General features: G+C 37.1%; 2 protein-coding genes across 2 annotated transcripts; both read right to left on the bottom strand.

The window, feature by feature from the left end:
- Window positions 1–6863: 6863 nt before the first annotated feature.
- BO95DRAFT_379942 (positive regulator of purine utilization) lies at window positions 6864–11066 on the bottom strand. The gene is made up of 3 exons (XM_025583329.1): window positions 8366–11066; window positions 8263–8315; window positions 6864–8198 (listed from the first exon to the last, which is right to left on the bottom strand). The coding sequence occupies exons 1-3, from the start codon at window positions 10587–10589 to the stop codon at window positions 7209–7211; spliced, it is 3267 nt and encodes a 1088-aa protein (XP_025446698.1). The 5' UTR covers window positions 10590–11066; the 3' UTR covers window positions 6864–7208.
- Window positions 11067–12913: 1847 nt separating this feature from the next.
- BO95DRAFT_500410 (MFS general substrate transporter) lies at window positions 12914–14405 on the bottom strand (the record flags this gene model as incomplete). Its single annotated transcript, XM_025590977.1, has 2 exons — window positions 13775–14405; window positions 12914–13715 (listed from the first exon to the last, which is right to left on the bottom strand). The coding sequence occupies exons 1-2, from the start codon at window positions 14368–14370 to the stop codon at window positions 12914–12916; spliced, it is 1398 nt and encodes a 465-aa protein (XP_025446697.1). The 5' UTR covers window positions 14371–14405.
- Between the last annotated feature and the right edge of the window lie 2182 nt (window positions 14406–16587).

Below are 16587 nucleotides of genomic sequence, written 5' to 3'. Positions count from 1 at the left end.
ATATTCTATTAATTTTAGTTAGAAAATTAATTTAATAGTTTAAGTTAAGAAGCTGCTTAACAAAATTATAATTTAGTAATAATAATATTAAATATTAAAATATATATATACTAAATATAGCTTAAGCATAGGATTGGTCTTATTTAATAAATAAATAAATAAAATTAAATAGTAATATTCTTTTTATAACAAAAAACTAAGTTTAAGAACTAATTAAAAAAAAATAAAAAAAAAATTAGATATATTTTTTAATAGTCTTCTTAGATTTTAAATTAAGCTTATTCTTTTATTCTATTTTTTAAGCTGTATTAAAGGCCTTATTAAAATTACTAATATTAAAAAAATTATATATAAAAAAATTTATAGTTATTTTTTTATTTAACTTATTATTTATATTAATTTAACTCTGATAATCCCGGATTTATATATTTAAAACTGTTTAAAAAAAAAATCTGTAACAGATAATTTTCAAAATTTTTTATATATATATAAGCTGTTAAATATTTTTATTAAATATTTATAATTTTATTTATATATCTAAATAATATAATTATATTTTTTTTTAATAACTTTAGATATTAATTGCAGTTTGGTATACTGCTTTATTAAATAAGCCCGAGTTATAAATTAAAATATACTATTTAAAAATTTAATTAGTCGATTTATAATAAAAAGATTAAAGATTTTTAGACTTATATTTAAGCTATTTTTATTCTAATTCTAAACAGTTATTAATAGAAATTATTTTTTATATCTAGATAAAAATATCTGCTGATCAGCAAATTTTATAAATTAAATTAAATATTTAATATAATTAGTTAAAATTATTATACTATTTAATATAGTTTTTCTGCTTTAAAGACAGACAGTCGAGCTATTTATAAGCTTATTATTTTATAAAATATAAAATTTAGAATTTTTATATTTTAAACAGTTTTTAAATTTATTTTTTTATTTTTTGGTATATTAAATAGCTTGGTTTTAATTCTTTAAATATTATTTCTATTAGCTATTAAAGTTAAGAATTATTAAGACTTAAAAAAAACTACTAGTAAATAAATTATATTAACTTAGTTTAAGTTTTAAAATTCTTTAATTATTATTAGTTATAGCTTTTAAGTCTTAGTAAAAAAGTCGAAATCTAAATAATAAAATTTAACTTAAACTAAAATAAAAATAGAAAATTATTTTTAAAAGAAACAGAATTATAAGCAGCCTTAGATATTTAAATATTTTAAGCAAAATATTAAAGTTTTTAATTTTCTATTTTTAAAAATTTAGAAAAGTCTTTCTAATAATTAAAAAAAAAATATAAAAATTCTAAATCTAATAATAAATATTTTATTAATTTAAAATCAGATAATACCGGACTTAATTAAATAGTTTTCTAAAGATTTTCTATTCTTTTAATTTATTATAATATATGCTAAAAAGCAGATTATAATATAATTAAAAAATTTTAAATTTTTATTATAAATTCTAAAGACTAATCTTGCTGCTAAAATTAAAATAATTTATACAGATTAAGCTTCTTTAAAAGTCTTAGAATTTGAGAACTATTTTAAGTAGACTTTTTATTAAAAATATAAATAAAAGTAGTCTTTTATTTTTTTATTTTCTATAATACTAGCTAATTTTAAATATTTTTTAGATCGGATCTTCTTTCTAGCTGTTATAATTAATTAATACTATATACTATTTAACTAAATATTATTAAATATTATATATCTGTATATATTCTAACTCCTAAGAATTATTTATATATATAATATTAACTAATAATTATAATTTAAAATCTAAACCAATCTTAGTATAAAATCTAATATTAAAATAAGCAAGATATATTTATTTTATTATATAATAAACTCTGGTAGTTAGACTGTCTTTTTTTAATATTTATTTTTTTTTTTTAGAATCTAATCTATTTACTAGTATATTAAGTCAGATTTAAAACATATCTAATTAATACTAGAAAATTATTTAAATTTTAATTCTTACATGTTATTTTATATCTTATATTTTTAATTATATAACTTTTTAGACTTTATAATATAATTTTATTTTTTATATTATAAATATATACTTATCCGAGATGTATTTTATATATAATAAGTTACTATATTTTAAAAGCTTATTTCTACTAGAAAGAATATATATTAGGCTAATATATTTCTCTTCGAATAAATTAATAAATTAAAAAAGATTTAGATTAAGCTAATTTAAATATCTCCCAGAAAATAATCTGCCTAAATATATTTCTAGTAATTTATTTAGTATTCTTTTTTTTAGTACTAGTATTCTTTTTTCTAATATTAGTAGTTTTTTTTTTAATAGTAGTATTTTCTTCTTTAGTAGTAGCAGTCTTTTTAATATTACTAATATTTTTTTTTCTAGTATTAGCAGTCTTTTTTCTAATAATAATATTCTTTTTTTTAATATTAGTATTTTTCTTTTTAGTATTAACAGTCTTTATTTTAATCTTATTATTTTTCTTTATCTTTCTGTATAAATTTTATTTTTTAATATTTCTAAAATCTTCGGAAGCTATATTTTTAAATAAAAAAATAAAAATTTTAAAAATTTATTTAAAGTCGGTAATATTGCTTTCTTTAAAAAATATTTTATCTTTAAAATATACTATTTTATTATTTTTTATAATAACTTTAAGTATATTAATATTTTTTTTTTTAGAATTTAGAATTAATACTAAAGACTTTAATAGTTTAATTATTAAGTTAAAAAAAGCTTTATTACTCGACCGGTTATTTAGTACTATTTAAAATATACTAAAAATATAATATTTAAAAATATAAATAATCTTTTTTTAATCTAATTACTAAAAATATTTTATAATCTATTTTTTTTAAACACGTGACAGCGGCATACCAAAAAAATATATATTTTAATAAAATTTTTAAAGATTAAAACCGATCGAGTTAAATTAAAAAAATATAATTAGAATTATATATTTTTTAGGCTTTTTTATAAAATATATAATAATATTAGCTTTTTTTTTTATTATTAGACTACTATAAATCATCTCTATATTAAATCCGGTCTTTTATAAAATTATTAAAATATAAAGTTTTTTTTCCGAAAACTATATTTATATAATTAATTTTTTCTTTTTAAATCATATTAATATATATAAAATTTTTAGTATAATTTGTATTTTTGGTATTCTTTGAATAAGTATAACTAATTACTTTATATTTATTTATAAGTTATTTCTACTTTTCTACTAAAGTTTAGATTATATATAAAATATCTTAACAGTAATAATATTTTTAATTTATTTTTATTTTTATAAATATTATATTTATCTAAGCATCAGCTTGTATCTTTTTTATAAATTAATTATTTTAGAAAAATCTATCTTTAAAAAAGTCGGCTTAAATAAAATTATACTAAGCTATAAAACTTCTAAAATTAACTAATAAAAATATACTATAGCCTACCGGTACCGTGGATTTTTTCTGTTTAATTAGTTAAGTATTATAATATAGTAATTTTTAATTTAATAAGTTTTATAGGCTTCTTATTTCTTAAAATTAAACTTTATATTAAATATTTTATATATTACAGGGGGGATATTCTTACTGATTATTTAGCTATTTTTAAATAAAATTATAGACGCAAGGATTCTTCGGATTATTAAATATTTTAGAAGAATATAAAACTATATTAATTATATCTTTTTATCTAAATCTATATAAATAATATATTTTTTAAAAAAAATCTTACTAAAAATAAGATTTATATAACAAGTATTTAAAAATATAATTAGAATTTTTTTTATAACTGCCGGCTCTATTATTTCAAATATTAAATATCTTTTAAAAAATAATTATAACTATCTAATAAAATTATTATTATAATTATTAAAAAAAATATTATTATAAATAGAAGATTAAAATCGTTTTTAATCTATTATATAGTTTAAAATATTTCTAATATCTTATTATATAGATTATAGATCTTATTTAGAATAATAAGCCTAAAATAATCTTTAATATTATTAAAATAATTTTTTAAATAATTTTCTTTATTTTTAAACTTATTTTTATATTTATATATATACTAGGCTTTAATACCTAAAATATTATAGCAGCTTTTAAATATATTATAACTATTTAATATAACTATTAAATATTATTTTTATTTAGTAAAGATTTTATAGTCAGCTGTTAGTTTATTATTAATTTATTTAATATTTTTTTAATTTTATATTTTTTTATAATATATATATAGTACTAACTATTTTATAATATTTATAATCTCGGTTTACTATTAATAAATTAGATATAATAGTATTAATATTAGAATCAGCTTTTTTAGTTTTTCTGTAGTAAGTTTATTTTTAGATTTGATTTTTTTTCTAAAATATACTATATACTTCTAAAAATTAGTTATAAAAGTCTAATACTAAAGTCTTCTAAATTACTTATTATAAAAATAATACTAATAAATTACTATATTTTTTTTAGTCTAATTATATCTGCTAGTAATATTTTTTATACTATTTTTTTAATTATAATCTTAATAATAGCCCAGATTCTAATAGATTACCAGAATTTTAATATTATAAATATAATTATATTCGGTAAATATAGATATTCCGAATCTTTAATCTTAAGATTTTAGTAGGCTTTTAAATAATTTTTTTTTTAATAGTTAAGATTATTAATAAACTACTGGATTTACTCCAGCTTTTTAAGCTTTTCGGAAGTAATTTTTATTAAATTATTTTTCTTATTTATTGTTAGTAGAGCTTTAAAATCAGATATAACTAAATATTTTAATATTTTAAAAATATTATTTCTAATATTTTTAGTAAATTTTTTAAAGTTATTTTTATTTTTATTTTTATTTATCTTTTTAATAAGCCTTTCGGCTTTAATAAGATCTTTTAGCTTATTTAAAATTAATATTTAATTTATTTTTATTATTAACTAGAAAGACTCAGTCGGATTATAAATATTTAATTTATAGAAAAATTACAGCTGTTTTTTTTTGCTTAAGACCTTAGCTTACTACTAAAACTTATTTTTATTAAAATCTAATTTAGAAACTTTGGTTTTTATATTTTTTATATTGTTAAATAGCTCTGTTATTATTTTTTTTATATTTATCTTTTTCTTTTTTTTAATATAACAATCTGACTTTCTAGTCTTATATAGATTTATATTTTCTATAAAAGTTTTTTGTATTAGTCTAATATTTAATATTTTTAATTATTTTGCTTACCTCCGAAGTAAACAGTTCTAAAAATAAAGATTTCTTCTAATTTTTAATTAATTTAACTGGATAAATATATTATAATAAGAATAGTATAGATCTTCCAGACAGCCTTCTTTTTTTTATTATTATTTATATTCCGCCGAAAAAAAATATCTTTATAATTTATTTTATTAGTATACTTTACTGTCTATAAAAAGCAAGTAAAATAGTCAGCTTTATTCTAGCTTTATTTATTTAAAATAAATACTAAAAATTATTACTATCTATTTATTTTATTATAAACTAAATACTTTTATATTATCTCCAGTAAGATACCTCTTTTTTTTTTTTATATATTTTAAGTAGTTGTTCTATAATTTAATTTAATATAACTTAATTAATAGTAACTTCAGCCAGTTAAGCCATAATTTATATAAAATTAAATATAATATCTTCTATAATTCTGTATATTTTTTTTTAAGATCGAGTTTTATTACTTACTTATTTTTATTTTTATTATTATTATTTAAATATATATTATCTAAAAACTCTCTATATATAGCTAATAAATAGATTAACTTATTATACAGCCTGATTATATTACTAGATATTATAGAAGATTATTATATATTATAAAAGATTACTATATATTATAATAAAGAAGAAAGAATATTACTGTATATTATAGAAAATTACTGGATATTATTCTATAATTTTAAAAACTACTTATAAAAAAGTATTAAAATCTTAGTTTTAAAGCTAAAATAGATATTAAAACTTAGTTTTACTTATCTTACTTGCAGATAAAAGAAGATAGATATTAAAAATATTAAAAATATAAACTTTAGAATATGTTTAAAAAAATAAAAAAATTAGTACAGAGGATAAGAAGATAAAAAAAAATTAATAAAAAAAATAAAAAAATAAAAAAAAATTAGTATAAAGAATAAGAAGATAAATAATAAAAAATATAAAAGTTAAAATATATTATATAAAGAAGAGATTTTAGTCTCCAGTAAATAATTATATATATAAAAAATTAAAAAGGCTATATTAAGAAAAAAGTAAATAGTAAAATAAGATTTTAATAAAATAATACCTATTTTTAGTAAGATTTTGATAAGATAATACCTATTTTTAATAAGATTTAAATAAGATTATACTTATTTATATCTTAGTTTACAAAGTAGAACAGTTATAATAATAATTTAAATTACTATTATAAATAAGTATAAATAAAAAATACAACAGTTAGTATAACTCTAAGATTAAAATATATTATAATAGTAAATAATATAAAAACTACTTTAGATCTAGTAAAAAAGATATAGTTTTAGTATAATCTATTATTTACATAAAGATTAGTACTCCTAGATTTAAAGAACTTATAATTAGTTAGAACTTTATATAACTTTATTATAACTTTATATAACCGGAGCAAACCGCAGTACAACCACTGTAACTTACCCCCTCGGCCCGCTATGTATATAGTACCTAGATAATAACCTTATGCCTCTATGAGAATCACCACGCCTCGTTTTCTGTAAATTTCTCCATTCTTTGTACTTAGTATGTTCACTGGACGGTGACGGTTTACTGAGGTTTCATGAAACACACATAGTATCCCTACTGGCAGAGCATGTCAGTGTAACGGCACTCTTTCCGTAGAATGCCATGGTGTGTCCAGTTTCCATGATCCATGCTCTTGCACTCGCTTTATGTTGCTCGAAGGTGACGGGATGTATTATGAGGTTGACTGCATATTGAATTTACCAAGGATCAACATCTTTCCACCCCCTCATGCCATAATGAACACACACTCGATGTATTATATCCTTGGATATCTTTTGTAGAGAAATTAACCGTACCAGAAGTATGTATAGATAAATACAAGTGTATCTCGCCAACCCTATGGCTTGCATAGTTCAAACCAGGTCTCTACAAGCCCCACATCGAGAACAATAATAGATAGGTGGACGACAGTCAATTCAGCCCTCTCCAGACGGTCCACTGTTACCCGAGCCACCAAAGAAGTATCCTTCCAGCATATCATAATTGGCATTCTCACTCCAATCATGCTGAAAATCCATCGCCATGCCAAAGCCGAGGTCGATCCCCACACTGTGACCGACCCCATGGCCTAATGAAGGCATGGCCTGGAGATTGTACTCGGGGTTGTTGTCGTCGGAGGTGGGAATTTGGCCATCGGCTGCACTGCTGGGGTCAAAGTCGAGGAAATCAAGGCTGATAGAGGTAGGGCGGTCGTGAGGGGGTTGATATTGAGCACCAGCAGGGTGGCTTGGGTTGTTGCCGGCACCGACACTGTTAGGTGAGGCGCTTTGCTGAGGCGAGTGGGCGTAATAATACTGCGGCTGCTGTGGATGCGGCTGCTGTTGAGCCTGAGGCGAGACAGGATTGTCGTATGGAGACGCGTAGTATTCTAGAGAAGGGGTTCGCTGGGGATGGGGACGAATGGAAGTCCGATCGGGAGGGTAATTGGATGAGGAGGGTTCTGGGTAGTCGGGTCGGGGCCCGCGAGACGGTGGTAGTGGGTACGACTGCACAGGTTTCCTGGACCCATTGTTGGGCCGGTCGGGAACACCAGCATGATCGTTGAACAGGTCACCAAGATTCATGTCGAAGCGTGGCAATGGGCGAGGTGCTTGACGCATAGGGCCGGCACCCTGTCGACGGACGGGGCCTTGGATATGGCGAGACCGTGAATCAGCTTGGTTGCCTGCGTATGCTCTGGCCTGGTTGGTGTGAAGTGCAGCTGCCTGTCGTTGTGCTGCTTCTGCCTGGATCCGGCTGATGTCTACTTGCGATCCGAAACCAGTAGTCGAGAGACACATCTGTACTGTGGCTTTGCTCATTCGCTCGAAGGCGTCTCGACATGCCTCTGCAGGCGGACATTTGTGCATGAGATCCCCAAGAACGGAGGTAGCAGCAAGGACGGTGAAGTCGACCTCGTCGAGTGTCTGTAAACTATTAGAGACTGGGGACAAGAGAATGGTAGAAAGAAAGTAATGGTGAAGTACGTACCAAGCGACTGCGAACCAGAGCTGAATGCCAAATCGCATAGAGAAAAGAGATACCTGAAATGTATTAGCGCACGCTTGTTAAACGTCAGTTCGATCCAACTTACCCGCCATGAAAATATGGTGTGTAGCCAGATAAGTATAATTGACCAACCGCACACGATGCATCTGGCGATAGATCCGAATCACCTTCTGCCCAGCCTCGGCGACTTTGTAGTAGATTTCATCCTCGGCCTCCACTTCATCCACATTGGAAAACGACGGACTGGACACGTCTTCAGCAGGCATCATTTCATCTGCCAATTCTGCTGGCACCGTCAAACTCTGTTGATATAGCATGATAACAGCCTGCCAATAATTCAGCTCAAGGAACTCGACGGAGAACTGCACGCCTGTGTCACGGCGGGTTGGCGCACTTTGCTGCCATTCTGCCAAGCGCCTGTGAACGTCTTTGCGCCAGGAATGAAAAGAGTCGAAGCCTTGCAGGAACGGAGATACAATGTCTGCACGAATGGGTCTTCTGGCGGGATATGGCGACCTTTGTCTGAGGAAACGGGCTTGTTGATGCTGAAGCACGTCTTGAATTTCTGATTGCAGGACTCGGAGTTTAAAATAGTGGTGCGCTGCATGCTTATAACTCGGTGCACCCTCGGGCGGTGCCACGATGCCAGACTTAGTGATATATTTATCTTCGAACGCGGATGGGAACTCGGTGCTGATGGCTTGATCGCTGATACCGAATGGGCGACCGACACAGCAACTGACCAAACGATCGAGACTATATACACACCACCAAAGACGGCGACGAAGATCACGCACCCATTGGCGCCGTCCTAGTTCGCGAGTATCAACATGCTTCTTAGGTTTATCGGTGCTCTTGCTTTGGGTACGATTGATGCTCTCGTCCCCGGGTGTATCGATCTCTGTGCCATCCTCGTAATGCAAGCCGAGATCAACTGCCAGTCGCATTGCGACGCCAACGATATACCATAACCCAGGTGCTACAGGTCGCAAAAGAGCGAAACTAGCGAGAAGTAGCACAGCTTGCAATTCCTCTAAGGCACCTGATCCGTCTCCAGAGGCAGTATTCCCAAGGAAGGACTCCAGGTGAATGATTGCAGATGCATGGTACTCTTCCGGTTGATGTTGGTGGCTCGACAGTCGTGGTCTCTTAGAAATCGGGGATGAAGACTGGTCTCGACCTTCACATTTGCCGTCACCTGATGGCTTATCTTCGAAGATGATACCCGCACCTATAGCAAACACGATGTTGAGTGAGTAAAGGCTTCGCGGGGAGCGGTTCTTCTCGTCAACTGCATATGTCCGATCGAGCATCTCCATGAAGTCAGTCCGATGAAGAATGGGTATCTGAGCGTTTGCATGTTCGAAGTAAAGGTTGACGAGCCTTTCAGCCAGGTCCCGGTCCGGAAATGCCGCACATTTCATGGTCGGCCGTGTCTGTAAGCCGAAGAAAGAATCACGCATCGTACTACCAGCAGTCCCCGTGGCACTGTGCGGCAGGCGCTCATTGGGACGCATTGGCCCGCGCTCCGCAACGCTCCCTGACACGGAACTCTTAACAGCAGCGAAGACGACACGAGCGAAGGAGATCCCGGATGTGGAGCCCAGATATCGCGGATCAGAGGTTCCTTGCACCGATACCATTCCTATGTTTGATACCAAGTTCTGAATGCGCCAGTTGTCCTCTTTGTTGGGATCCCGACTTTTGTCCAGCTCTTGTCCGCTCGAGGCATCCATCTCCTGTCTCACGACCGAACCGTCTGTCTCCCCTTTCACTCCTTTCTCGTCTCCATCGGCTGTGAGTCCCTCGGCTGTAGACACTATCAAGGCCTCCGAGCCTGTGGTCGGTGCCTGAGGAGCATCAAGCCCCGCCTCCACTTTCACGGCCTCCTCTTCATCGAACGCAACAGGTTCCTTGTACTCGACTTTATTGTCCATTAACAGCTTTTCTAGATATGCCACGCGAGCCTCGAGAAAGTAGACGTAGCTACGGGGTATTTCGCGTTTCGTGATTGGGTCATAGCCGACGCATCGGACGCCGGCTTTTTCGCAGGACTGACATCGGGGGAGTCGCTGGTCACACCGATTCTTTCGCAGACGACATCGGTTACAGGCGGAGACGTTGCGGAATGAAGAGGAATTGGAGGCCTGAGACGAGGATATCGAATTTGCGGGGGCGAGCGCTTCACGGGCGGGCTGCTGCTGAGACTGCGCCGGCGACTCTGCAGGCATGGAGGACGTATCAGTTGACGAATGCGGTCTTTTCTTCCCTGAGGAGGCCGGTGAGGGAGGAGATGCGGGGTTCAGCATGGCGGAAGAGGCACGACAAAGGGAAGCGCAAACGTGCGAGCATGTCTCGGGAATGGGTTTCTGGAGATGTTGTTCAAGCGAGATGGGTATAAATAAGAGTGCGAAAGTGCTGGAAACAGCCGAGCATTCATGGTAGGATCAAGCGCTGGCTCCTATCGTATCCGATCGATAGAGTAGTGTACTGTATCGACGCGAATAAGACGCACGTGGTTCTGAGGCCGCCAGTAGCGTATCGTGACGGCGACTTATGCGGTCGGTCAATATTCGGAAGGCAAGGCACAGTTGCAGCCCATGACGCAGGCGGTCTACTTGCACGAGGGCTCTAAAGTCTGGATAGGGATTATTGTCGCGCGAGAGAGACGTAGATCAGGGGGAACTGTGGACACACGCACGGAGACGAACAGAGGGGGGAAGAAAAAAAAAGCAAGCAAGCACACCGAGGTTGAAGATAGCAAAAATTGGTGGAGACGCTGGAGGAGGATAAGTCTGGGTCCCGGGAGTGTATGGACCGGGAGAAGAATCATGTCAGCACTCACCCACCCTTTCACAGGCACTGGTTCGTGCTAATCTAACTTGGTTAAGTGAGTTGCGGGCGAGGATTCCGCTGACAAAGGTACAGTAACTAATTAAGTTGTTAACATACATAAGTACGTATCTATTCGCAGCTGCCATGGTCAATTGAGAGGGTGGAGGTTTGATCTCAGTGCTTATGTACCTCTTTCAGGTTGTAGTAGCCATTGGACTTAACCTTGAAGCGAGACAAAAATATGTCTTGAGGAAGGGCTTGTAAGGAAGCAAGTTGGTGAAGAGATGCCGAGGTCTCAATAAGGTACAGTACTGTACAGTACCTGTCGGGCCACGTGATCTCTGCCATTTCAATCGCCGGGCGGAGATTGATTGGTTACTGATAAGGCAGGTCCAGGTCCGATTAGTACGGTATAGATCTCATGCCTCTCGTATAAGCTTATGTTGTAACCTGGAAAGGACCATGGGGTGGGTTTGGGGGGGGGGGGGGGCAGATAAAAATAACGAATATATCTTTTCCAGTCTGCTGATTGGTAAGTGAGCGCTGAACAAAACAAAGAAGTTGGTGAGTTCTTGTTTTGCTCTGGTATATTGATCCCTGAAGGGATAAAACAGCAACTGGTCGAAACAGTACCCTCTTTTCTTGAAAGCACAATAATGCGTACTACTAGTAAGTATCTATACAACATTGATATTTGGCTCCAATCATGGCTCGAGTATTGATTTTTTATGCGAATGTAACAAGCACTATGGAGATCCGGGATGAGAGAGAGCCAGGTCAGTCAGTGATAGTTCGGAATAGCTTCAGCATACCTCACTTGGGAAGCTATGAACGGCCCGAAACGGACGGTCGATTCCACCACCCGCATCACCAAAGAGGCCCAATTTGCCCCGCGCCTGACCAGCTCAGCGAGAGGCTCGAGAGAGGGGCATTCATAGAGTTGTTCCCCTACAGGCGGGGCCGGCTGATCCCCCTCTCTGCAAGCCCCGCACTACCATATGACGTGAACGCACGGCAACAGCGTGGTCGATTCACCAAGCAACCTAACTGACTACTGCATCAACGTGCGTGAGGCTTGGCCGACTTTGCCGCTGAAGGAGAGGGGTTGACCGGGTCGCATTGGACAGACTACCAGAGCCTCGAGAAATGAAACCCCGGTTAAATTGAGGAAGGGAGGGGTAAGGCGAAAAACCACTATGGCAAGCGCGGTAGCGCTCACCGTCTCGAATACAACAAATTCGAGACGTAATCGTACTAAGTAAAGCAAACTTAACTGTCTTTCATTTGCCTCTAAACATTTGGATTGTGTTGTGGAGATGTTTCTCATTTCCACTTCAATCTCCTAGCGACGGATTTCTCTTATCGGACTCTCGAAGAGTTGGGATATAGTAAGCGCAATAACGAAAGAAAAATGTGAAATGACAAACACAAACAGCCTCTCCAATGCATGAAGTCATAGATGCCCAACGATGCCCATGCTAATAATGCCAACAGAAAACAATCCAACGGTAGAGATTTGAAACAGACTCGCCAGCCCTCATGCTTTTGTCGCATATGCATCCGGTCTATAAACTGCGCCATCGCCCATCTTGAGTCAGGGTCTAAAAAAAAGCACAAAACGTAAGAATAACAACAACAAAAAAAAAGGGTAAGACAAGCCACTAGACACAATATCCACAAGATGAAATAGAGGAAGTTAGAAAATGACGTATGAGTTTAAGAACTCAAGGGGAAGGACAAAGGGGGGGTAGAGAGTGATCAGAGACCCGAGGTGATAGGACAGGATACGTAGGAGGCTTCAAACCTCGACTTCGGACTTGAAAGACTCAGGCGCGCGTAGTTGCGCTGAGTCAACATGAGGGGGAACGTCCAGCTCATCGATGCTTGTCCGCGCGGAAGAGAGCAATCTCCGCACCTCTTCGGGTGTGCCGTCCTCCTTCCCGACAATGAACGAACCCCGCAACACGTTTTGATCCTCGGACATGTCATCGGGTTGGATTTTCTTTTCCATCTCCTTTTCTCGCTCCGACTCTTCCATCCAGAAACTCTCGAAGGCACCAATGATGCAGACAAGACCGCAAGCCCACCATGCCAGCACAGAGTATCCACTCTCAAGACCTTTTGAGTGTAACAAGCCGGTAATAGTCGGGCCAAAGGCGCGGCTCAAACTGGCAGTAGAGGCTGCGGCGCCGTTGATGGAACCAAGCACCTTAGAAGATGGAGCAGCATTGGCCAGCAGAATTGCCGTAGCGGGGAATGCGATGACATGTAGAGTGATCTTGCTGATCAGAGCCAGATAGGCCGCAGCAAGCTGGAGCTTCTCCGGCAGAAGGATGAGATAGGGGACCATGAAATACAGGGGGGGCCAAACCAGCAACACGAAGCGGAAAACCCTGAGTGTGCCAAAACGACGAACAACGAAAGGAAACAACCAAAGCTGCGCAATCATCGAGTATACACCTTGGACTGCAAGCATAAACCCGATCTTCTTGGTTGCCAGTCCCAGACCTCCGGTGAACTTTAGAGGAAGCGAAGCGGCGTCAGTGGACTTAGGAGTGCTGAGGAAGACCGGCATGAGTTGGTCGAACGAAACACTATGGCTGGGGACGATGTCAGTACCGGAACATTGTGGAGAAATAGATACTCTGGTTAGACTCACTATGCGAGAATACCATAGGCGATGATGTTGAAGATCACTTGTTTTGTGAAAGCCTTGGGCTTCTGCCCTTTCATCTGCCCCTCAATGTCGTCATCCGTAGAGAGATCATCTGATTCTTTCATCGGACCCAGACGAGGAGAAGACTCAGCACTTCTGTATTCGGGGGGTGGAACATCGTCGTAGACGAAGTAATCATCGCCGGTGGTGTCCGCCTTGACGTCCAATTCCTCGGCAAGATTGTCGCGGGATCCCTTGAACTTGTTGACCAGCCAATTGCCTAACTCCAAGCCCGGGTCGCGGCGGTTCCTCTTCTCGGGATGCGTCTCCTCCAAAAACAACAAGCCGACAATGATACCAGACGAGAGAACGACAACACAGACCAAGTTGGGCAGCAGAAATGGGAAACTGTCGAAAATGGTTCCACGCTGGAACAGCCAAGGGTAATTGTCGCAGGGTTGTGCCAACGCACCACCCATGGCGGGTCCGATGATCGAACCTAAGCACCAGACGAAAGGCATGATAGAATAGGCCCGGGGTTGGTGCTCTTTGACTGTGACTATCTCCGCAACGGTCGTTTGGAGGACTCCGACGTCCATGTTTATCTCGTGAACAGTGACATCGGCTGTTTGACAGACAGCGGGACTCTACAGAGTAAACTTGTACTGTGCTATCTGCATGCCGTCACCTCATTCTGCATCCCCGACCCCTTGACCAAGCACACGGGGACCGAACAGTCTCTGTCTATCCTTCGTTCGGCATCAATGCGGTCTTTCAGCAACCTACAGCCGGAAAATATCTCGATTCTCGAAAAGCTTGCGAGTCTTACACCAGACAGAAGATACTACCCTGCCAACGAGCGTGTCATGCAGAGCGTTCGATGGGATCCGGTCCTAGGCTGTTTGGCTCAACATAATGAGTTCCTCATCCAGGTGGCGGCTATACTTGATCAACACCGCCGGATGAGGATATTCAACCCGGCTTCACAGGGGACAGAGCCGGCGCTACCTTCACGGAATGCAGACCTCCTGCAGCGAGATCGCATTCGCTCCTCGACCTTCCGGATCTCGGGTTTCGGTGCTGAGGACCACACGGACGCGAAGGACTGTCTGTACGAAGAACTGGGCCGGGACTACCAGTCAGAAAGCTGTTCACGGGTGTTCAGTCTCTGCAAGATTCTCTACGAAGATATTCCATCTGCCCAGGACGTCATGCTTGAATCCTTGGCTGCACGTCTTTGGGGGTTTCTCACGACTGCCGACACAGTTCACGGAGCCAGTTCTTCGGTTGACTCTACACGGATCAAGTACGATGCGATGTGGCTCGCGGAGACCGGCGAGTTTGTTTCCAGTCATTGGTGCAGTATCCATCGGCTCCTCTGCTCGGAGACGGCCCGGCCAAACAGATACGCAGTAATGCTCTGGTTGTCGACGTTGGCCTTCTCCGGGAAGATCGACATCATCGTCTTGCACGTTCTTGCTGCGGTGTACGTTGTGCCCGGCATGGCCTCTATGACGTTGCCAGCGCAGAGACTATACAGGCTACAAGAAGGGTACGGGCTGGACTGCGCCGAACTGAAGACTCGGATCCACTCTGTAAGCCGGAGCGTAACCCCCGAAGACGCCCTCTCTCCCGGACCAGCGGAATCATATAGCACGTTTCATGCGCGCGTGGCGAAGTTGAGAAAGACAAAGCGGAAACAGGCACTAGCTCATTTCATAGCCGGCCTCCAGGGACAGTGGCCGACCCGATGCCCCTCACCTCCCATATCTGGTGAACAGCCGGCATTCGCGGATTATTTCGATGCTCAGAAGGCGATGCAAATCTCACAGGCCGCATTTTCAACTTGGTTCGATAACCGAGAGCTGACGCAGTATCTTGATAGGGTTGCATCCGTCTACACAAGCCAGGAGGTCCAACCCATCGCGATCCCGCCATGTCTGTACCCGTGCTTGAATCGCCCCGCGGACCGACGCCATGCTTTCATCTCCGTGGATGACATAGTGGACGAGTCTCTTGGTCCACCACCGGTGGTGGAAATGGAACCACCCACTCTGACGCCTTGGTCAGGCAGTCGCACTGCTCCTGACCCAAACCTCCGTCTTTTGGGCTTAGTCGATGCCCTGGAATCACAGGCGCGATCTCAGTTCCAGAAGCAATACATCGAGAGACTGCGGGCCAGTGTGACATCTCTGCAGGGTCTCCAGGATATGGATCATCCCTTGCCTGATGACGCCATTCTTGAGACCGTCATATGCCATCATTTGCATCGCTGCCAAGAGTACCATGAGGAAATCAGTCACTCCATCATGTCGAGGATGATGCTTGCAGATACGATGACAGGAGAGGTACGTCCAGGTTCGCACACGCAGCGCAATATCCTGGGAACATTTGCACATGTCAAGGTCTGGCCGAGGGTATCATCACAGCTCCTTCTCCAGCAGCTGACACGCAGACGTTGGAGCCACCTGCCCGAGCCCTGGAAGCGATGCTTGATCGCGTATGGATGTTCCATCACGGCACTCCAGCGGGCGAAGAGGCTCGTCAACTTGATGGGTCATCGCGTGGATCTAGCCCGCGAACTCCAGAACGCAGGTCACACAAACTGGAACCCGATGGATTTCCCCGAGTCATTGTTGCTGGAGATCGAGAGTGGATTGTTGATTCGGGACGTCCAAGAACAAATTGCGCGACGCATGAGAAATGCGCAGCCCGGACATAATGCCGTTATGCAACTGAATATGGGCGAGGGCAAGTCTTCCGTCATCGTCCCCATCGTGGCAGCCGCGCTCGCAGACCGTTGCCTAGTTCGCATC

Source organism: Aspergillus brunneoviolaceus (assembly GCF_003184695.1).
Source record: "Aspergillus brunneoviolaceus CBS 621.78 unplaced genomic scaffold BO95scaffold_5, whole genome shotgun sequence".
Classification (NCBI taxonomy): domain Eukaryota; kingdom Fungi; phylum Ascomycota; class Eurotiomycetes; order Eurotiales; family Aspergillaceae; genus Aspergillus; species Aspergillus brunneoviolaceus.
This window is presented reverse-complemented; position numbering and strand designations above follow the sequence as displayed.